The 19,976-nt window shown below is 45.2% G+C and overlaps 3 protein-coding genes across 6 annotated transcripts; 2 read left to right on the plus strand and 1 right to left on the minus strand.

Annotated features, from left to right (window-relative positions):
* Positions 1-156: 156 nt before the first annotated feature.
* On the plus strand, positions 157-12,901 carry cfap57 (cilia and flagella associated protein 57). Of its 2 annotated transcripts, none has more exons than XM_042057789.1 (23): positions 157-280; positions 572-756; positions 996-1,309; positions 1,411-1,667; positions 1,845-2,016; positions 2,299-2,451; positions 3,066-3,205; positions 3,840-4,005; positions 4,170-4,283; positions 4,560-4,772; positions 5,255-5,428; positions 5,589-5,750; positions 6,336-6,491; positions 6,790-6,883; positions 7,394-7,584; positions 7,920-8,093; positions 8,519-8,677; positions 8,970-9,113; positions 9,426-9,542; positions 9,794-9,928; positions 10,161-10,304; positions 10,533-10,668; positions 12,227-12,901. In XM_042057789.1, the coding sequence occupies exons 2-23, from the start codon at positions 600-602 to the stop codon at positions 12,403-12,405; spliced, it is 3,651 nt and encodes a 1,216-aa protein (XP_041913723.1). In that variant the 5' UTR covers positions 157-280; positions 572-599; the 3' UTR covers positions 12,406-12,901. The 2 variants fall into 2 exon arrangements, with proteins under 2 accessions (XP_041913723.1, XP_041913732.1); XM_042057798.1 differs by having other exon boundaries at positions 12,254-12,901.
* Positions 12,902-13,483: 582 nt separating this feature from the next.
* tmem125b (transmembrane protein 125b) lies at positions 13,484-15,436 on the plus strand. Its single transcript, XM_042058255.1, has 2 exons — positions 13,484-13,889; positions 14,281-15,436. Exon 2 carries the CDS (start codon positions 14,317-14,319, stop codon positions 15,004-15,006), a length of 690 nt encoding a protein of 229 aa, XP_041914189.1. The 5' UTR covers positions 13,484-13,889; positions 14,281-14,316; the 3' UTR covers positions 15,007-15,436.
* Positions 15,437-15,528: 92 nt separating this feature from the next.
* Positions 15,529-18,457, minus strand: LOC121679029. Of its 3 annotated transcripts, XM_042058259.1 has the most exons (5): positions 18,323-18,414; positions 17,958-18,066; positions 16,603-16,721; positions 16,398-16,484; positions 15,529-16,208 (listed from the first exon to the last, which is right to left on the minus strand). In XM_042058259.1, the coding sequence occupies exons 3-5, from the start codon at positions 16,706-16,708 to the stop codon at positions 15,808-15,810; spliced, it is 594 nt and encodes a 197-aa protein (XP_041914193.1). In that variant the 5' UTR covers positions 16,709-16,721; positions 17,958-18,066; positions 18,323-18,414; the 3' UTR covers positions 15,529-15,807. The 3 variants fall into 3 exon arrangements, with proteins under 3 accessions (XP_041914193.1, XP_041914192.1, XP_041914191.1); XM_042058258.1 differs by lacking the exon at positions 17,958-18,066 and having other exon boundaries at positions 16,398-16,472; positions 18,323-18,457; XM_042058257.1 differs by lacking the exon at positions 17,958-18,066 and having other exon boundaries at positions 18,323-18,457.
* Positions 18,458-19,976: the final 1,519 nt, after the last annotated feature.

Consider the following 19,976-nt stretch of genomic DNA (forward strand, 5'->3'; position numbering starts at 1 on the left):
ATCAAACCTTGCAATGGTCTTGCTAAAGTAAACGTTTGTATTTTTAGCACAAGATTTATAACTTTATTCATCATTGACCACATACTCTGCAAGGCGAATGGTGGGAAAGTGTCACCCTCTAGTGGTAGAAATTATGAACACATGTGATTTCATGCGTTGTCATAGCAGCGCGTCAGTTTGATGTTACTTTGACAACTGGTGTAAGTTAGCTATTTAGTTCTACCATTAGGACCTACCAACTAACTAGCCCGAAAGTCATTGCTACAAAAACTGGAAATCTGTAAGTTCACTTATTTTTTCCCTTACCGTTATTCATTTATGATATATGAAGTTAACGTTACATGTTAGAAAATGGCATGTAGATGTTTGTACTTGATACCTTCGTTTCCTTGCACATGTTGTTGGCTAACGTTAGTTATGTTAACGTTAGCGGTGACCATAAACAAATAGAAGCTAAGCCTAACTTTACAATGGAAAACGAATATTATCGTATTGTATTGTTCTCGTAGGAACAAGAAGCAGTATTTATCTATGTCATTTATTTGAACTGGAATGTATTTGCACATTTCAGGATCATAACGTTACGGAACAACTAAAGAATGGCTGCGGTTGTAGCTCATTCACATTACTCATTTGGTCTGCGAACAGGGGTGTCAAACAACCTCTGCTACTTTGATGAGCAAACGGTAATATTTCCCTGTGGAAATAACTTGGTGCGCTACAACATTGACCACAGATGGCAGAGGTTCATCCCAGGTAAAGTTTATTGTATTGCCATAGAGTCCAGACTACACAAATAGATTGGATAATGTAAATATAAGGCAAAGAAGGGAAATATGATCTTAATTAGACATTCATATTCATATTCATGTTCATATTGAATTATGGAATGAAAACTATGCAAACTTAACAGCTTGTATGTAATGCACAAAATGTAAAAGCATCATGTCCTCTTGGATCTATTTGTTTGTAACAGCAGCTCAATGTGCCCACAGGGTCAGAAAAAAGCCAGGGCATGTATGCCATGGCCATGAGCACGAACCATCGCTATCTGGCAGTGTCAGAGCGAGTAGAAAAGGGAGCCATCACTGTGTATGACTTGCACCATGAGCAGAGTCGAAGGAGGAAGGTGCTGACCGGAGGTGAGTTGCCTGTCCAGGAGTTTGTTTGCTTGGCTTTCTCCCCAGATTCCAAGTTTCTCATCGGCCAGTCTGGTGGCCCTGACTGGACCCTCTTTTACTGGATGTGGGAGAAGCAGAAAGTCTTAGCCACGGTCAAGACGTGCTCTTTCACCAACAACATCTACAAGGCAAGTCCCCCCCCCCCCCCACACACACACACACACACACTCTCACGCACACACACATATGTGTGGTTAGTGTGGATGATAAATTGTCCGTTGTTTAAAAGGTCAGCTTCAGTCCCCATGACAACACACATATCTGTGTGACTGGCAATGGCGTGTTCAAGCTGTACCGCTACGCCGAGGGCACCCTGAAACAGTGCAACTTCCCGAAGCTTGAGTCCTTAAATATCCTGTCACACGCCTGGATGTCGGAGGAGCGTGTGATCGCTGGCACTGACACAGGCCGGTTGCTGGTGTTTGAGTCCGGCGACATGCGCTGGGAAATGAACGTCGGCTCTAAGACCTCACAAGAGGTGGACAGGTCAGTTCCAGTTGAGTTTGGCCATAACTTATTCTCCTGTAAACAATTACCGGTATTGGGAGGTTTACTCACATGGATCACTACTGCATGTTGGTAAGGCAGGAGACTGGAATGTGTTATAATTGATATGTTGGTATCATATATGATAGTATATGTTATATTGCTCTGTCTTTCAAGACGAGAGAAGAACGCCTCAAACGAGGAGTCAGAGCTCCCACCCATCCTGCCCCGGGTCACTGCCATCGCGGCCTACTCCAAGGGCTTCGTCTGCTCCGCCGGGCCTGGCGCCGTGTGTCTGTTTGAGAAAACGGAGGATAAGGACAACTATCGCAAGACCAGAGAGATATGGGTAATAACCACCACCGCATCAGGCTCAGCAGCTGCCACTCTTGCTGGCCTTGGCTTTTACATGTAAGATCGATGAAATACATGGAGAAAGCAAAACGTCTTGTATGTTTATGGAAATGAAGGACAAAATCTGAGAAGAACAAAGGTGTTTAAACATTAACATACTCAAACTACGTCTTAGTTCAGACATGAATTTGGCCTTATTCAAAATTCTGTTGATTCCAACTGAGTTAAAATCACACAGTGTCTGCGCAGCATAATTTCGTGATGGCATCTGTTCCAGATTCCTCCAGACCCGTACAGTAATGAGCCGAGACAAGCTCAGCAGCAGGAGATCACCGGTCTGTGCATCAGCCCGTCCGAGGAGGGTCTGTGTGCCTGCACTGACCACGGTCAGCTCTACAGCATCCCCCTAGCCTCAGCCGAGATCAGCAAGGTACATTCTACACTTAAAGAACTTTGCCTCGCCAGGGTGCTGACTTCTGTTCACAGACTGTTTTCAGTTCTTTGCATGAGTGCATGAGTTGATGTGTAATAAGCGTTAACAATAGCTCTGAACACAAGCTCTCCTCCAACAAAGCAGTTTCGTAAAGATAAGAGGTGTGTTCAAATTCCTTGTCCTTGAAAAGAGGTGAACATTCCTGGCGGACATGTTTTTCTGTAACATTCCATTTCAATGAAAACTCATTGTCCAGCTCCTCTTTATGTTCACAGTGAACAACCTCCTTAAACTGTTTGCGAGTATTTGCAAACATTTGTGGAGAATTCAAGGCAAATAAAAAACTGTTTGCCAACGTTGGCGAGCGTTCGCCTATGTCTGCGAATTTGATCGCACCTTAGAAGTTTTTACCTATACTAAGAAAAATGCAGCATACAGCATAATGATACCAATTCATATCTGTAGTCTGATGATACCCATGTAAACTTAATAGTTTAGAAATATTTTGCCTTCTCATAAGTCAATATGCTGTGCTATTTTGCCAAGGTGTAAAGCTCAATCGGATATGGAGCTTCACTGGTTTGTGTTCCTGTACTCATTATTTGCTTCAGGGGGAGCAAGCCCACTTTGAGTTCCTGTCACAATCTTTCCACTCCAAAGCCATCACCGGCATGTCCGTCTGCATCCGCAAGCCCCTCATCGCCACCTGTTCCCTGGACCATTCGGTGCGCATCTGGAACTATGAGACCAAGTACGTTTCAGAGCTGCCCTCGGAACGCTCAGACTGTTCTCTGTGACATACAGTAATTTCCTGTGTATTAGCCGCATTGTGTGTAAAGCGCCGGACAGGATTTTATGCAAGTTAAAAAAGCAAAACCATATTAATACTATATTAACTGCCCCCGTGTATGAACCTCATAGCTGAAATAATTTTGCAAAATCAATGTATAAACCTCAGCTAATAGCTGGGAAATTACAATACGTGTGTGCATATTCCGAAATTCATTGATGTGTGTGTGTGTGTGTGTGTGTGAGAGAGAGAGAAAGAGAGAGAGAGAGAGAGAGAGAGATAGGTGGTGTATCTATGATCTGTATATGGAAAATAAAATTACTAAATCACAAATTAACTGTTAGTGGGCTACGACTGCCAGGTTTATTCAGAAAAAATCCAAACAGCTGGCAAAATTCTGCTCTGTATCAGCTGTAACAGGCAGTCTTGCTGTGTGGCGTGACGTCTGTACCCATGAGTGTCAAAGCTGTATTTGGCCTCTGACAATATTTTAATCCTTTCTGTAAGAAATGTGATTGGTGGATTCAAATAAAGAATTCGAATGTGTGTGTGTGTGTGTGTGCGTGTGTGTGTTTGTGTGTGTGTGTGTGTGTAGTGTTCTGGAGCTGCGTAAGGAGTTCCAGGAGGAGTCCCACAGCGTGGCACTGCACCCCTCTGGCCTCTACATACTGGTCGGCTTCACCGACAAACTGCGCTTAATGAACCTGCTCATAGACGATATCCGTCCCTTCAAGGAGCTGACCGTGCGCGGCTGCAGAGAGGTTAGTGTTGAGAAGGACCCAGATGCGGAGCGATGATATGGGACATCATCTAAATGACATGTCTGTTGTGCTTACCATTTGAATAGATGTGAGATGTCTAATTGCTGTGGCATATAACAGTGTGGCTGTTTCTAATGGATGACTGACTCGTTAATTGTTCTCAGTGTGCGTTCAGTCACGGAGGGCACATGTTTGCCGCTGTCAACGGCAACATCATTCATATCTACTCCAGCACAACCTTTGATAATCTGCTAAATCTCAAAGGACACAATGGGAAGGTGAGCCAGCGTACTGAGAGTGGGCTATGTGACATATCCATGCTGTGTGTGACATTTCATATGTTTACTCTCATCTAACATGGACGATATTGTTCAATTTTACATGTGCTTTTTCACTACACAGTGTGTGTGTGGACGTGCACAGAGTAGAATTTATGACAAGACTTTAGAATTGTTGACTTAATTTGTTGACAGATAGATAGATGCATACTTGATATGTCATGTATTTGTGTCTGTTCTGGCTGCTGTGGGGATGACCCGTTGTTGACCCCTCAGGTGCGGTCTGTGGTGTGGAGTATGGACGACAGCCGCCTGGTTTCATGTGGCATGGATGGAGCTGTGTACGAGTGGAACACACTGAGCAGCAAGCGAGAGTCGGAGAGTGTGCTCAAGTCCTGCAGCTACAACAGCGTGGCCATCTCAGCAGACGGCAAGACCATCTTCGCTGTCGGCACGGACAGAACCTTGAAAGAGATCCAAGACTGTCAGGTAGCTGTCATCAAATGTCTGTCATATTTTCTAGTTTGTGGAATCTAAATGTCATGCAGGTAAAAGACAGGTTCAGATAGAGGTTACTGACAAACAGAAAAGGGGATTTAGAATAAAAGCTCTTCTGTGGACTGGGATTCAAATACATTTACATTTATTCATTTAACAAACGCTTTTACCCAAAGAGACTTACATATGTCAGTTATATTGACTGACAAGTTTGATTGTTATGTTATCCCCAAAGGCAAACTTAGGGTTAGCCCGGAATTGAATCCCAGTATATCCCATTCATAGGTGTTTAGCTTTTAGGGTTTGAGTAGCCACTATGCTGGAAAATGAGCTGTATAAATAAATGTACCTTAAGCGCATTACCTTTAAGCGCTCTGACTGAGACCTAATTTGTGGCTACAGGTGATGCCAGTCAGTCGGTGGTCAGTCCAGTGCAGTGTGTGATGTGTGTCGGTCACTGTGTCTTTCTGTAGGTCCTGAGGGAGATGTGCGCTGACGAGGTGACATACACGGCCATCACCATGACCCGCTCCGGCCGCGCCATCTTCTGCGGCACCTCCTCCGGCACCATCAGGGTCATCAAGTACCCGATCCCCATCCACAAGGAGTGGACAGAGTACCAGGGACACTCCTGCGCCGTCACTAAGGTAACAGCCCACAGTATAACGCCCATCACCTGAAATGTGATCTGTGTGGATGTCACTCATAATGGCTCAGTTAATTTATCCATTCATTCATTCATTCATTCATTCATTCATTCATTTATCCATTCCTTCCTTCCTTCATTCATTCATACATTTTTCTTAGATGGCCGTCACTTTTGATGACCAATACCTGCTGTCCGTGTCCGAGGACGGCTGCCTCTTCATATGGAAGATCATTGATAAAGAGGGCCGGGGCCTGAAGAGAGATAAAGACGTGTCCTACGCTGAGGAGATCCTCATCACCAAGTCTGACCTGGAGGAGAAGGTGGGCCGCAGGGAGCTGGGCTGGGCAGCAGGGCTCAGCTCTTTAACTACTCATTTAAAGCATTGAACAGTAGGCACAACAATATGTCAAATTATTTAGTAAGTCAGAGCCATCCAAACTGTTAATTACGCAGTCTTAATTATCTGAGATAGAGCTTATTGTTCTATAATGCATTATTACTAGTGAAAATGTCATGTATTTAAAGTTCATTCCACACAAAATGAAATAGTTCAGGCCTTTTTTTGTTTTAATCTTGATTACAAAAATCCAGTATCTCAAATATTAGAATAAAGAGTTTATAATGCAGAACTGGTAGCCTTCTGAAAATATCACTAATCTGACTAATCTGAAATAAAAAATAATTAATTTATGCAGTCAATACTTGGTGAGGTCTCCTTTTACATAAATGACTGCACCAGTGCGATATCACATGAAGACAGCAATGGATGGAAATGCACTCAGATGCACTTTCTTGTGTTGTGCATAAATCGCTTAGAATATGATAATGAGCTGAACGGAAACCCATCTAGTGATCAGAAGGCCTGATGGCCAGCTGCATTCTAATGTGCCTTTTCCTCGGTGCAGAATCAGGTCATGCTGGAGCTGAAGACTCGGGTGGAGGAACTCAAGATGGAGAATGAGTACCAGCTCCGCCTGAAGGACATGAACTACAACGACAAGATCAAAGAGCTCTCCGAGAAGTTAATTCACGAGATAGAATCGCTCAAGACCAAGAACCAGGTCGGTGCACAAGGGCTTATTCTCATTCTCTCAAGCCTTTTACGATGGAGTAGCTGAATTGAAGTTTGGATGACATAAGGGTCTGTATTTACGAGAGCAATTTAGAGAGTTTAATGCAGCCGCAATGCAGCCAAGCAGCTTTATCTTGTGACGTCTCACTGTGTCAAGTTGTGCATTGCTACATGAAATGTCTGACATTACAAAACAGGAGTAAGACAGTACAATAAGACTATGTGTTCTGGTAATAGGGAGTTCTAAACAGATGTAATACATGCAGCTGTTGTAATTCCACCTGTAGGTTCTCAAAACTGACATGGAGAAACAAGACATGGGGCACCGGGAGTTAATGGTGGAGGCGAACGAGAGGCATATGAAAGAGCAGCAGGATTTCGGTATTTCTAAAACCATTCTTCTTGCTCTAGTTGGAAAAGTTGTTGTGGTGATGTGATACTGGAAATATTACCTTTCTTTATCACCACAGTGAGGGGGAAAAAAAGAGATTAAGATCAGATACTGTGCCTTTCTTTTTAAGCCTCTAATCTAATAGGTGTTAAGCCCCTTTACATGATTGCTGGCATGAAAACTGCACTTGGATTAACATTTTAACTACGTGATGGCTTAATTGTGTGTTTGCGCGCAGCATGTGGTATAGGGTTGTAAATGTTTAGCCTACTCCATTAGCTGACAATGTGCTTGCGCTAATAGCCCTGAATTGACTGAAATAGACTTTCGAGGCTATGAAAAGAATAAATAGTACCAGTAATTGGGTCCCTTTTTAGTCAGAGCATGTAACACAAAGTACACATACACGCACCACACACTCACACACACACGTTCACACACACACACACACACACACACACACACACACACACACGTTCACACACTCTCCCACTCCACAGAGTCGACGAGCAACCAGAGGCTGATGCTGGAGTACGAGAAGTACCACGAGCTGCAGCTGAAGTCGCAGCGCATGCAGGAGGACTATGAGCATCAGCTGCAGGCCATGGAGCAAAGCAAGTTCCAGGCGCTCGATGACCTCACCTTCAGCTACGAGGCCAGACTGCACGAAAAGGAGCTGGTGCTCTCTCAGGTGCGCGCGCGCTCTCCGCCAGAGCCAAGGGGGCAGGGCGCCCCGTTCAAGCGGCATTCAGAGCTTTGCGGAAACGTTACATTTGTGGCAGGGTTCCCCAAAAGAATGCGGCATCCCATCTGAGGTGCATGTGTGCCTGTCACAGCCTTTGGGTTGGTGTCCTATGCTGAGGGCAGTTTGGCTTTGATGAGAAAGTTTCAATGTGTCTGTGTGTTAGTGTGGTGTGTGCGTGTGTCTGTGTGTGTGTGTGTGCATGTATGTGTGTGTGTGTGTGTGTGTCTGAGGCTTGGGGCTTGAGGCACCTAATGAGTTTTCATCTCCTTTGCTCGTGGCAGTGCCAGGAGGAGTCTCAGCGGCAGGTGCGGGAGTTTGAGGAGACAAAAAAACAGATTGAGGAGGACAGTGATCTCGAGATCCAGAGCATTCGCCTCAAGTACGAGAAGGCCATCAGGGAAGAGAAGGAGCTCACCCAGTGTCTGAAGGGGGAGACGGGAATCATGAAGAAGAAAGTGAGGATATTGTAGCTCCTTCACTCCAAACTGCCCATGTCTTAAATAACAGCGAAGCTACACCAGGCGCGTAACTGAAGCGTTCCGTTTGCGACGCGTAAAATCCACTTTAGATGAATGGTCTATTTTTTTTCGAACGTACCCACCGCTATCACGTCTGGTGTAGCTACTTCCATTGATTATAGTGGAAGCTAATTGTTGCAGCAGACGCAATGCGAACGGAACACTTCAGTTACGTGCCTGGTGTAGCTCAGCCCTAACAGTACAGTCTATATGGTCTTTCAATATATAACATATAGACGGTTATCTATCACACACACATGGAAATATACATGTGTAAATACAGAGACAGAAATACAGATGTTTGGATAAATGAGCTTGTATATGTTGTGGGTGTTGGATATGGTTGGGTCTGTGTGTTATAGTTCAGCAGCCTGCACCGAGAGATTGAAGCGCGCAACCTTGAGATTGACCGGCACAAGGAGGAGCTGCAGAAGATGCAGAACGTGATCCGATCACTGGAGAAGGACATCAACACCCTCAAGAAGGAGATCCAGGAGAGGGACGAGACCATCCAAGATAAGGTGGGCTCACAGCAGGCCAAAGACCTGAAAGAGTCTGAAGGCTCAGAGAGCCGTATGAATTCTGCCATGAGAAGAGTTACTAGTCCTGCAGGTTGGAGATGTTGTGTCTGACTCCATAATTCAGTACCACACAGTTCACAGTCTTTTCACATGTTTTCAGGAATAGTTTCCTAACCTATACAAGGTGTTTCCAAAGAAATCTCCGAAATTGGTTTACATTATCATCTTTACATACATAATACACATGAATATAATGGCTGTTATAACATAAAGTCACCCGTCTCACCTGCAGGAAAAGCGAATATATGAGCTCAAGAAGAAGAACCAGGAGCTCGAAAAGTTCAAATTTGTTTTGGACTACAAAATCAAAGAACTGAAGAAACAGATTGAGCCCAGGGAAAATGACATCAAAGAGATGAGAGAAGTGATTACAGAGGTGAGAAGTGCTGTCCTGTCGGCCAAAACCGTTTTAAAATATCTCACCTCAACACCCTGTCATTATGTGTGTGTGTGTGTGTGTGTGTGTGTGTCTGTGTGTGTGTGTGTGTGTGTGTGTGTGTGTGTAAATCAGTTATCACTCTGGTAGTATTACTTAGTGTAATACATACTGTAATTACTTGGCTCTTACAATAAAATACACTGATATACAAGTGTAGCTATCAAAGCTGATCATGTGGTCCTGACTGTTATTTCCCAAATGCTGTTGATGCTAACCCTGACGTGGCGTTGGTGTGGTTTGATTGGCCAGATGGAGGCTGAGCTGGATCAGTTCCACAAGAAGAAGACACAGCTGGACCTGAGCTGCTCTGAGCTCAAGCTCAAACTCAAGGCCACAGAGAAGGAGATGTCCAAAGGGCTGAAGAGGGTCAGTAAGGGGGACAATAATCTAAACCTGGGCTCCTAGCAGTGCACAGTGTTCTCCAATCAGTGTTTTGCACTTGATACTTCTAAGCGGTAGTATCTTTATTGCCTTACACACTGCTGGCCAGAAGTGATTCTTTGTGTGCTGACCACATGATGTGGAGTGTCTGCAAGTAAGAGTCTGTGCTGCTCATTACTGGCATCAATTGATTGTGTGGGTAAAGTTGTTGAACTTGGTTTGTCTTTGTCATGCAGGTGAAGGACATGGAGTCCTTGGTCCACAGGTTCAAGACGGACCTGCATCACTGCGTCAGCTTCATTCAGGACCCCAAGAAGCTGAAGGACAGCATCCGGGAGCTGTACGAGCGCTATGTGCAGCAGAGTGACGTGGTGAGTCAGCACATTCTTCCACACCATGACTCGGCGTTACCTCATTGACAGGGGTCTCCAGCACAAAACAGCTAGAGCTGCCATTAACCGGGCTAACATAGATTGTTTCACTCTGTAGCGTGTGTGTGTGTGTGTGTGTGTGTGTGTGTGTGTGTGTGTGTGTGTGTGTGTGTGTGTGTGTGTGTGTGTGTGAGGAAACTGCTGGCTGAGCTGACACAGACTGCTGTTGCAGGTTGACATAGTGGGAGTAGACGCTGACATTCAGCGGGAGTACAGCCGCCAGAGGGAACACCTGGAGAGGAACGTGGCGTCACTCAAGAAGAAGCTCTCCAAAGATGCAGAGGTTCACCGAGCAGAGAACAACAAGATTATGAAGGTGTGTATGTATGTGTGTGTGTGTGTGTGTGTGTGTGTGTGTGTGTGTGTGTGCAAGTCTGTCTTTTCTCCATCTGTCCTCTGCTTTAGTCTGTCCTCTCCCTTCCACATTCTTTCTTTCTTTCTTTCTTTCTTTCTTTCTTTCGGAATAACCATTGGACCATTTGTGTTGTTTGTGCTGCCATGGTAACAGAGAGTAAGTGCTTGCGTGGGTTTTGTGGCCTCTCAGGAGAACGTGTCGCTGATCCGGGAGATTAACGACCTGAGGCGTGAGCTGCGCATGGTGCGCTCTCAGCCCCACGACTACGAGTGCCAGAACGCCATCAGCAAGAGGAGTGAGGCCAAGAGCATGACACACCTTAAACGTCAGTCCACGTCCATACCGCACACACACACACAGAAGGGTACAGAACACACAGCGGTGTGTTCACAGCAGTTAAAGGGCTTTTCAGGTGGAAAGCGCTCTCCGTTCCCGTCCCCTATATCATCTGAAAGACCACTCAAAACTGAAGTGCCCGTACCGCCACCTCAAAAACTGCACGTTTTTTTTTTATCTTGAAGGCAGGTGGGCATGTTCTCGATGCGTGCATGTAAGTGGCAAGAATGTCGGGGCTGCGCCCGCCTGCCGTACCACCACTCAAATGCCCGCCTGCCGTACCACCACTCAAATGCCCGCCTGCCGCCTGCCGTACCACCACTCAAATGCCCGCCTGCCCGCCCATTTTTCATTCAAAATTAATTGAATACTAGTGGGTGTTGCTTCTCATGTGAAAAGCCCTTAATAACTTACAACTCAGGAACACAGGCACCAGAACACACACACACACACACACACACACACACACACATACACACAAGACACTCACAGACAACACACACACACACACAACACACACAACACACACACACACACACACACACACACACACACACACACAGGAGTTCATTAGATACTTTACTCAGGATTATACAAAGCCACAGAAAGTTTTTCTTGGGTCCTGAAATCGGGATATGATGTTTACAAGCACAAACCCAAAAATGAGCTACATAAAAACCCTATCATCACTGGCATACTCAAGTCCATATAAACACAGTTAAAAACAAAACTGATTGCAGCCTTCCTAGTTCTCTTCCATCCCCCTCACTGATATTGATGATATATGATATGATATGATATGATATGATATCATATATGTAAGGGATAATGTATAGAACGCCAGTCATTATTGGGAAAATAAGTTCCAACAGGGCGAACCGGGCGTGTCGGGGTCTTGCTTCGCCCTGAAGGGACTTATTTTTCCAATAATGACCGGCGTTGTATACATTATCCCGCTTATTATACGGCTACTTGCCAAAACAAAAAAATAAACTCTACGATATGTCTCTTTACATTTATTTGTTACCCTTTCGTTGTGGCTTTTGCTGAGAAACAAATAGTTCACAACACACGCTGAACTTGAATGAAACGTTCTTTAGAACACAGCTGATCAACCGTCTGCCTTCACTTTTAAATAAAAATCCATTGCTATTGACAGCAGTCATTATTTAGAGGTCCTTAGATGAAAATAATGACCGGTAGAACTTTGGGAAATCCCATTCAAGGCAATGGAGCGTTCTACTTGCATTGTGAAGAGCCGTATGATATGATATGATATGATATGATATGATATATGATATGATATGATATGGTATGGTATATGATATGATATGATATGATATGATATGATATGATATGGGATATGATATGATATGATATGATATGATATGATATGGTATGGTATGGTATGATATGATATGATATGATATGATATGATATGGTATATGATATGATATGATATGGTATGATATGATATGATATGATATGATATAGTATGGTATATGATATGATCTAGCGTTTATGTAATATGATGTGTCCTGTCACAGTGAGAGCTTCTGTCGATTCGGTGGCAGGTGCTCTCGTCCCGCGGCTGAACTTTAACGAGGAGGCGGAGCGCATCATCCAGATGCAGCGCACGGAGATCCTGCGGCTGCGACAGGATATACAGAGCCAGAGCCAGCGCCCGCACACCAGTGGCACCATGCTCCCCACGCTGGCCACCTAGCCTCGCCCCCACACACACACACACACACACACACGCCCAGCCACACAGCCAGCGCCCGCACACCAGTGGCACCATGCTCCCCACGCTGGCCACCTAGCCTCGCCCCCACACACACACACACACACGCCCAGCCACACAGCCAGCTGTCCGCTCCCGATGCTCCCGGCCCCCCGGCGCGCACACTCCCCTCTGGGCCTCCACATGGGTGAGAAGGGCCAGCCTGGAGCTGTCTGGGAGGGGAGTGTGTTTGAAGGGGTTGAGAGGAAGATCAGTTTAGAAAGGGGTCTATCCCCAATTCTATTAGTATTCAATGGTGAATTTGTGATTTAATTGTCAAACTAGACCATCTGAAATGAACTGGTAAATATCGGGGTTAAATTAATTGTCATCAATGCTGTAAAGATATGTAATGTGACACACAAATTCAATGTTTACTGGAGTAAGAGGGATTCAGGCAGAACATATTATTAGTGTTGAAATATGTAAATAAATATTTATAAAAGAAAAACTGACCCTTGACGTCCTTTTGAAATGCTGTACCAGATTCACTTTTGCCATAATTGGTTAGTAGTCTTTTTTAAAGGAGACAATAAGTCCCTCTCTGTGGCAAGCCTGAGTACCAGGCTTAGATCACGTGAGTGACACCATCCTGCTAGTGACAAAATGGCCATTATCTGGACATGGTGACATCAGGCTGCCTGTGGACAGCAGGGTGTCCACCCCCACCGCTGGAGTCATCCGCTGACCCATTGTCCCCCCGTAATGCCTGGGTAGGATGTCACAGTTTCTCTGGAACACACAGTCTACTCACTATCCTCCAAACCACATGCTATGTATGTGTGTATATGTGTGTGTGTATATGTGTGTGCGTGTGTGTGTGTGTGTGTGTGTGTGTGTGTGTTTGTAAAAGAGAGCCCCTTTGTGTACTTGTCTCTGTGTATGTGTGGGTGTGTTTATTTGGCAGACTCAACATTTTGTGTCAGACGAGCAGGAGACTGCTGCCATTGTGTGCGTGTAGAGTGATATTCGAGTGACAGCATGCCCTGGACAGCTGTGGTTGTGTGCTGCTGCCCTTGACGCTTGGCACTGGCTTCATGTCGCCCCTGTGAAACTGGCACCCCTGGCCTCGCTCACCAGTGACTGTTACAACACACCCTCACACTGAGTGCGCCACAGAGGAGTGACTTGGACAAACACTCACACAGTGACCGTCGTGGGAGAGAGGGACGAGGCAGAGGGTGGATGGGACATGTCGTCAAACAGACTGTTCGGAACGCCACTATGCCACGGAGCTCCCCGACTGAGCTGGGAAGACACTGACCCAGGGCGACATACTTCACAGGAATCCTGACATGGACTCACCTCAACTCACACAATGATGAAGACTTGGTGGAACTCGGCCCCAGGGCTCAGAGAGGTCATTTTGCTTGCAGGCTTATTGGGCTCCATGTCTGCACTGTTGGAACTTAGAGGAGACTTATAAGGTGGGGAAGTTATCTATGCTCTAATGAAACCAACTCTGCATTGCTAGTCACTTCATGAGATCACGCTATTGTAAACTATGCTTAGTGTAATTGTAGTGATGCCATAGTGCTGTATGTTGTGAAACTGAAAATGTCATAATTATAACTATTAATAATTATAACAATTTATTACATGGCTCTTCATAATGCTGCAGAATGCTCTGTTCACTTGAATGGGCCTTCCAAACGTTCAGTGGTCTGAGATTTCTCAATAACAGACCGCTGTCAAGAAAACTGGGTTTTGTGCTTCTTATTCTATTATATATTCTATAATATTACATAATTATTAGAATGGGATGAGAGGATGCAATAAAAAGACAACTCATGTGGCTGTCCCTCATACTCTCTGCAGGCCCCTCAGTGACCTAGAGGAGCAGGTGGTTGAGTCATGGCTGAGATGGAGCACCTGCCAGCGGCGAGGCAGGGCCACGATCCGCCGGTCCGCCCGAGGCCCGAGCTGGCCTGGGTGCAGCGCCGCACGCTGGACGAGCAGGTGGAGCTGTGGTGGTTCGGCGAGCCACGCGTGTCGCTGCTCTGCTACGGGGCGTCGGTGGGCCTGGTGCTGGGCCTGGGCCTGGGCGGCGTGGGCCTGCTGTCCAGCGCCTCGACGGCGCCGGGCCGCTCGACCGCCGCCTGGCGCCTGGGCGTGGGATCGGCCCTCTGCCTGCTGGCACTGGCCGTGCTCCTCAAGCAGCTGCTCAGCTCGGCCGTGCAGGACATGGGTTGCGTGCGCAGCCGGCGGCACGTGGAGCTGCTGCGCAGTGGCGGACGCCTGGACCCACCGCTGCTGCTAGCCGCCGGGCTCGGCACGGCCTCATGCGGTGCCGCCCTGCTGGGCCTGGCCGGCGACGACGACATGCTGCCCGCTGGCGCCGTCCTCCTGGCCTGTGGGGGCGCTGTGGCGCTGGGGGTGGGGGCGTACACCGCTACGGTGCTCTGGAGGAGCCGGAGGGACGTCAGGAGGAGGAGTAGGTGGAGGAGGAGAGGCAGGCGGAGGAGGGTCAGGGTGTACAATGTCGCTGGGCCAAACCCACAGCCATGGAGAGACTCGGCATCAAGCCAGGCCAGTTTGATATGAGGACAGAGGAACACAGGGATGGAGGGAGCAGCAGACAGAAGAAGAGGAGTAGAAGACTGTTGTGGAGTCAAAAGAAGTGATGAAGAGAAGAGATGCATTCCTCAGTGCTCAATCATTTCTCATTCGGCCCTATATCTTTATATACCACACCTTCACAGTCTTTGCTCAATCTGGAATCAGGTCACACACAAACCTGCTTCCCTTTGATCGTGATCATCTGAGCCAGTCTAAATTAAGAGATTCATTACTTTGATTTCCCTGCAGTAGATCAAAAATACCAGGATGGCATGTAGCCTACTGTTTGAGGCAAGGTTATTTTATGAGCTGAATTTATCAGAGACTAAAGGAGCCTGTCCATCCAATTTATTTTGTAGAATGTGGGTTGTGCACCTGTTACACAACTTTATTCTCTTTTCTTGTTTTTTCACCAAGTGACTCAATTTGCTGTTCTCACTAGCTGCTGTCTGTTTGGTGTATTTCACACATTTCCCCACAGTAGCCTAGTGATTTTTGTGTAGTTTGTGGTTTTGACATTTGAATTTGTTTTATTATGAAATCAACATCTGATTCAAACATCATTTTACTCCCACATATTTTCAACAAAGCCAGGTATGTAATATGATTGTGTTTCTTGGCCAAGCACACATTCCATGTCCTTACATCCACACTGTCACGGGCAGACTCCACTTGGTGAGCTATAAATCTGCATGATTATGCTAAACAGACCTAAAACAAATGAACATCATCACGACAGCACAGTCAGCAAGTGGAGAAATGCCATGAGTTGAAGAAGCCTAATCCTCATCCGATGCTGAACTGGTCAAAGTCCAGTTCATCATCGTCGCTGTCTTCCCCTGTGTACCCCTGTTGTCCCCGTTCCCACTCCGCCCTTTCTCTCTCTCCGGCCTGGATGTAGTTATCCTCGATGAAGCCGTCGTCATCGTCACCCTCGGTGTTGTGGAAGCGGCGCGGCGGCACCCGCTCCGCCACGCTCTGTGGGGTGAAGCCGACATCCAGGCCCTGAGGGTCGCACTGGCTGATCGTGTCGCTCTCCGACAGCAGCATGTGGCCATAGCTGGCCATGTAGCGCTGGAACAGGCGGCACTTGACGACCACCACGACGAAGAGCGAGACGGAGAGCATGGTGATGAGGGCGGCCAACAGGTACGGCCAAGTGCCTGAGTTGCTCCCTTTGTCTGGGCCTTGGTTATCGCGAGGAACAGCAAAAGGATGATATTTAGTTATAACTGTAGCAAAGCAGGAGTTAAACGAAATGTGTTTAACAAAAAAAGCGTTGTGACTGCATAAATGGGCTAAAGCCTGACAGAAGACTGAGTGGATGGGGAAGTAGCGCATTACAGTCATTATTTGTGTCTTAGTAACAAGCTCACCTGTGGTTTCATTAGATTTGTTGCCTTCATCCCAGAGTTTCCTCTGCAACAGGCCGACACTGTTTTCACCCCCATCTAATGCAGAGGCAACATGACAAGAGACAGAGAAATACAATCGGTACCCTCATCTCGAGTCTGACATTATACACAATGATTTAGTGCATGGAAGGAGAGCACATCAGAGGGCCATGCATTTGATCCTTACTGTTGATATTTGAGGGTAGTGCTTCTGGGCCCTGCCACATGACCATGCCAGCCAATACTACCCAGAGATACCATGTTAAGCTGTTGGCCTGGTAAATATGTCCCATGGTGCACTTCTCCCTGTAGATAATGTTTTGTTCAGAAAATTAGTCCCTCACAGACAGTTATAAATATCTTATTGATTATAGTTTGTTTGTGTGTGTGTGTGTGTGTGTGTGTGTGTGTGTGTGTGTGTGTGTGTGTGTGAAAATGAATGCAAACACAAGGGGAAACCTTACTATCCTTTTCCAGCTAAATGACCACTTAAATACTAGCATAATGATTTCCTGTAAACCCTGAAAAAAGTTTTTCACCTATATACACACCACCAGCCTGGCTGACACTACACTCTCAGTTCACTTCCAGTCTCCAAGGGAAGTAAACTGTGGCAAATTCAGTTCAATTGCCAACCAAGAATGAACAAGGTCTGATGCCCACAGTTTTTAACTAAAAATAGAATATAAAATAGTGTGGAAAATCCATTAGTGGTGATATATATATATATATATATATATATATAAAAATATATATATATATATATAATTATAATTCTGGATTTTCAATTTTCTTTCTCTCAAAAGTGCACTTGGACCTTGTTTATTCTCAGTTGACACTAAGTGGCCTTTCTCTCTCCTGTTCAGTATCTCCAGCAGAAATGGGTGAAGTGGCCTGTTCTAGGGTGAAAATACCCACTAATGGAGATATGATTCTGGATTTTCAATTTTCTTTCTCTCTTGGACCTGCACTTGGACCTTGTTTGCTGTTAGTTGACACTAAGTGGTCCTTCTCTCTCCTATATCCACTATGCAGCAGAAATGGTTGAAGTGGCCTTCTCTCCACAGCCCTCCTGCTGTTCTATCTCCACATCATCAAGTACTTTTTGGATGTCAGCACAGGACTATTCTGTAAAAGCCCCCAACTGCACTTTCTAACTTTATCACTGTGTTCTGCAGTCTACCTGGAACACAGCTGAGCACAGCACTGTTTTAGGCCTCCTAAGAATAAAGAACATCCATTCTGAGTAACACACGTAAAATCCCTAAACACAATGCATGTTACGTTTACGGTATGTACATATATATTTTAGACACATTACATGTTGTGGCACTGGTAACAATTTTTTGTGTTACTGTAGGCCCCTTAAGATAAATAAAAACTGTTAACTGTATTTTGATCCTGATGAAAAAGTGGTGCCCTATACATCAACTTAAAATATACCCAAAAGAAAATAAAGGCTTTTCAATTTGATTCTGATTTGATTCAAGTGTTTGAATCGCAAAGAATTAGTCTGTGTAATCAAGGCATATACAATCTTACTTCTGCTTTTGGTCTTCAGTGGATTTATAAAGTTCCAGTTGTCATACAGGACTGAGTGCTGTTACTCACTTCCAATAGCAACCATATCATGAGCTTCACCAGGAAATCACTACAACCATAATAACCAGACATACAATTTGAACTCCAACCTTATTTGTATATTTGTTCACACAGAATGCTGTAAAATGAATTAAATGCTACATTTGACACTAAATGTATTAAATCTGTCCCATAACATGTAATACTTTCAAAACTCAATGTTCGTCGCCTATCATGGTCACCTGGGGATCATGTGATACCAGACATTGGATCCGAAACTAACAATAATAATCACTGCAGTTTCTACGATAATAAATCAGACATACCTAAGGATCGCTGAAGGTATCCACTGTTTCAACTTTGCCAGATAACCCAACATTCAAAAGTTTTTTTGTCTTTACAGTTCAACTTTAAGACACCTAACATGTACGTATTTTGTGCAAAGGTTGAGGGAGACTGAGAACAACTCCCTTCTGAGGGTTGAGTTAATTAGTAACTTTTATAACATGGGAAGCTGTTCCTTCATTCCTAATCACTGCCACTTGACTTCCGTAGCACAAGCGTCTCAAGCCTGAGTTGGTATGAAGTTAAGTGTGTGTGTGTCCTGGGGAGGTGATATGAAGTTGAGTGTGTGTGTGTCCTGGGGAGGTGATATGAAGTTAAGTGTGTGTGTGTCCTGGGGAGGTGATATGAAGTTGAGTGTGTCCTGGGGAGGTACTTTTGTCCTACAATCTTGGAATCAAAGAAGCAGTTTGAGGTGTTACTGTATATGCTAACAGTCAGAGTCATTATAAGGTATAGGTAGTACTTTGTTGTAAAATTGTGTGGTATGTTACTGCTTTTGCAAAGATTCAGTTACAGGAATACCAATGCATCAGTCAGAGTCATCCTATCATGGGGTTAGCTTTACACATTCCAATAAAGATGGAAATGGCATTACAACCCCCCCCCCCCCCAACAAGTGGTTAGTGGGATGTGTGTGGAAGCTACTTTTTGTTGTTAAAATGAACAGAAGCCCTGTGCATGACAAACCAGGCTTATGTTGTTTTCAACACATTCAAAATGAATGTGTTGAAAACAACATCATTTTTTGTGTTGTTTTTAACACATCTCTGTGTCCAGATGGGGACAACACATTCGTTGGGCCTCTCCAGTGTATGGGCAAGCAATGCCATATATTGTGGTTCCACCAATGTCCAACAGGTGTCAGTAAGCACTTATTATTAGAGCCGTATATATAGTATAATAATACATAGGCTATGGCTCTGATTATTTGGCACTTCATCAGCCTGTCGTGCCAGAGGTGGCTGTGGGTCACATGAAAGGCTGCATGTCACTACTGGTCAGCAAAGGTGATTTCCCTGGAGTAGAATCTTTTTGAAACCACTCTCTTTTATTGGTGTGTGTGTGTGTGTGTGTGGGGGGGGGGGGGACACTCATTTTCTGCAAAGACCATCATGACAGTCACAGGGACAATTACTGACTCCTTGAAGGCGTTGAAAGGGCACAAGGGAAAAGGGAAGCATGGCATGTGCACTAATGTGACATGTAACACTAATGTAGCACTAATGTGAGGATCAGCGACAGTGCAGGCAGGGTGGACAAAGCCTCAGTCGTCATGTCTCAGCCTTGACCACATGAAAATGTGAATTAAAATAGGGACGAGTTGGCCCTGAGGTCGGTGCTATGGTCTATGCATATAACACACTGAATAGGAGGTGAGCTGGTTCATCTTTGATGGGCCATGCATTCATTATTAGCATAACATGAGCAATTTCCCTTGGAGATTAATTGGTTGGAGCAAGTTTATTACACATGCATTAAATGCATTAAATAAAAGCGCTCCAATGAATTTGAGAGAGCACAATCAACGATATGCAGCAAACTGTCATGGCTGTGTAAGATTATAGTGTTTACACAGTTAAGTGAACACAGTAAGAATTTATTTTCTGAGAAACTTAAAATGACCTGAGAACAGAT

This window comes from Alosa sapidissima, chromosome 1, assembly GCF_018492685.1.
Source record: "Alosa sapidissima isolate fAloSap1 chromosome 1, fAloSap1.pri, whole genome shotgun sequence".
NCBI classification, from domain to species: Eukaryota; Metazoa; Chordata; class Actinopteri; order Clupeiformes; family Clupeidae; genus Alosa; species Alosa sapidissima.

Coding starts and splice junctions, on each gene's coding strand:
- cfap57 (XM_042057789.1), top strand. CDS start 600: ATGGCTGCGGTTGTAGCTCATTCACATTACTCATTTGGTCTGCGAACA. Junction 757..995: donor ATGGCAGAGGTTCATCCCAG/GTAAAGTTTATT, acceptor ATGTGCCCACAG/GGTCAGAAAAAAGCCAGGGC. Junction 5,429..5,588: donor ACTCCTGCGCCGTCACTAAG/GTAACAGCCCAC, acceptor CATTTTTCTTAG/ATGGCCGTCACTTTTGATGA.
- tmem125b (XM_042058255.1), top strand. CDS start 14,317: ATGGCTGAGATGGAGCACCTGCCAGCGGCGAGGCAGGGCCACGATCCG.
- LOC121679029 (XM_042058257.1), bottom strand. CDS start 18,375: ATGTTGGGTTATCTGGCAAAGTTGAAACAGTGGATACCTTCAGCGATC. Junction 16,722..18,322: donor ATACCTTCAGCGATCCTTAG/GTATGTCTGATT, acceptor CATTATCTACAG/GGAGAAGTGCACCATGGGAC. Junction 16,485..16,602: donor ACTACCCTCAAATATCAACA/GTAAGGATCAAA, acceptor CTTGTCATGTTG/CCTCTGCATTAGATGGGGGT.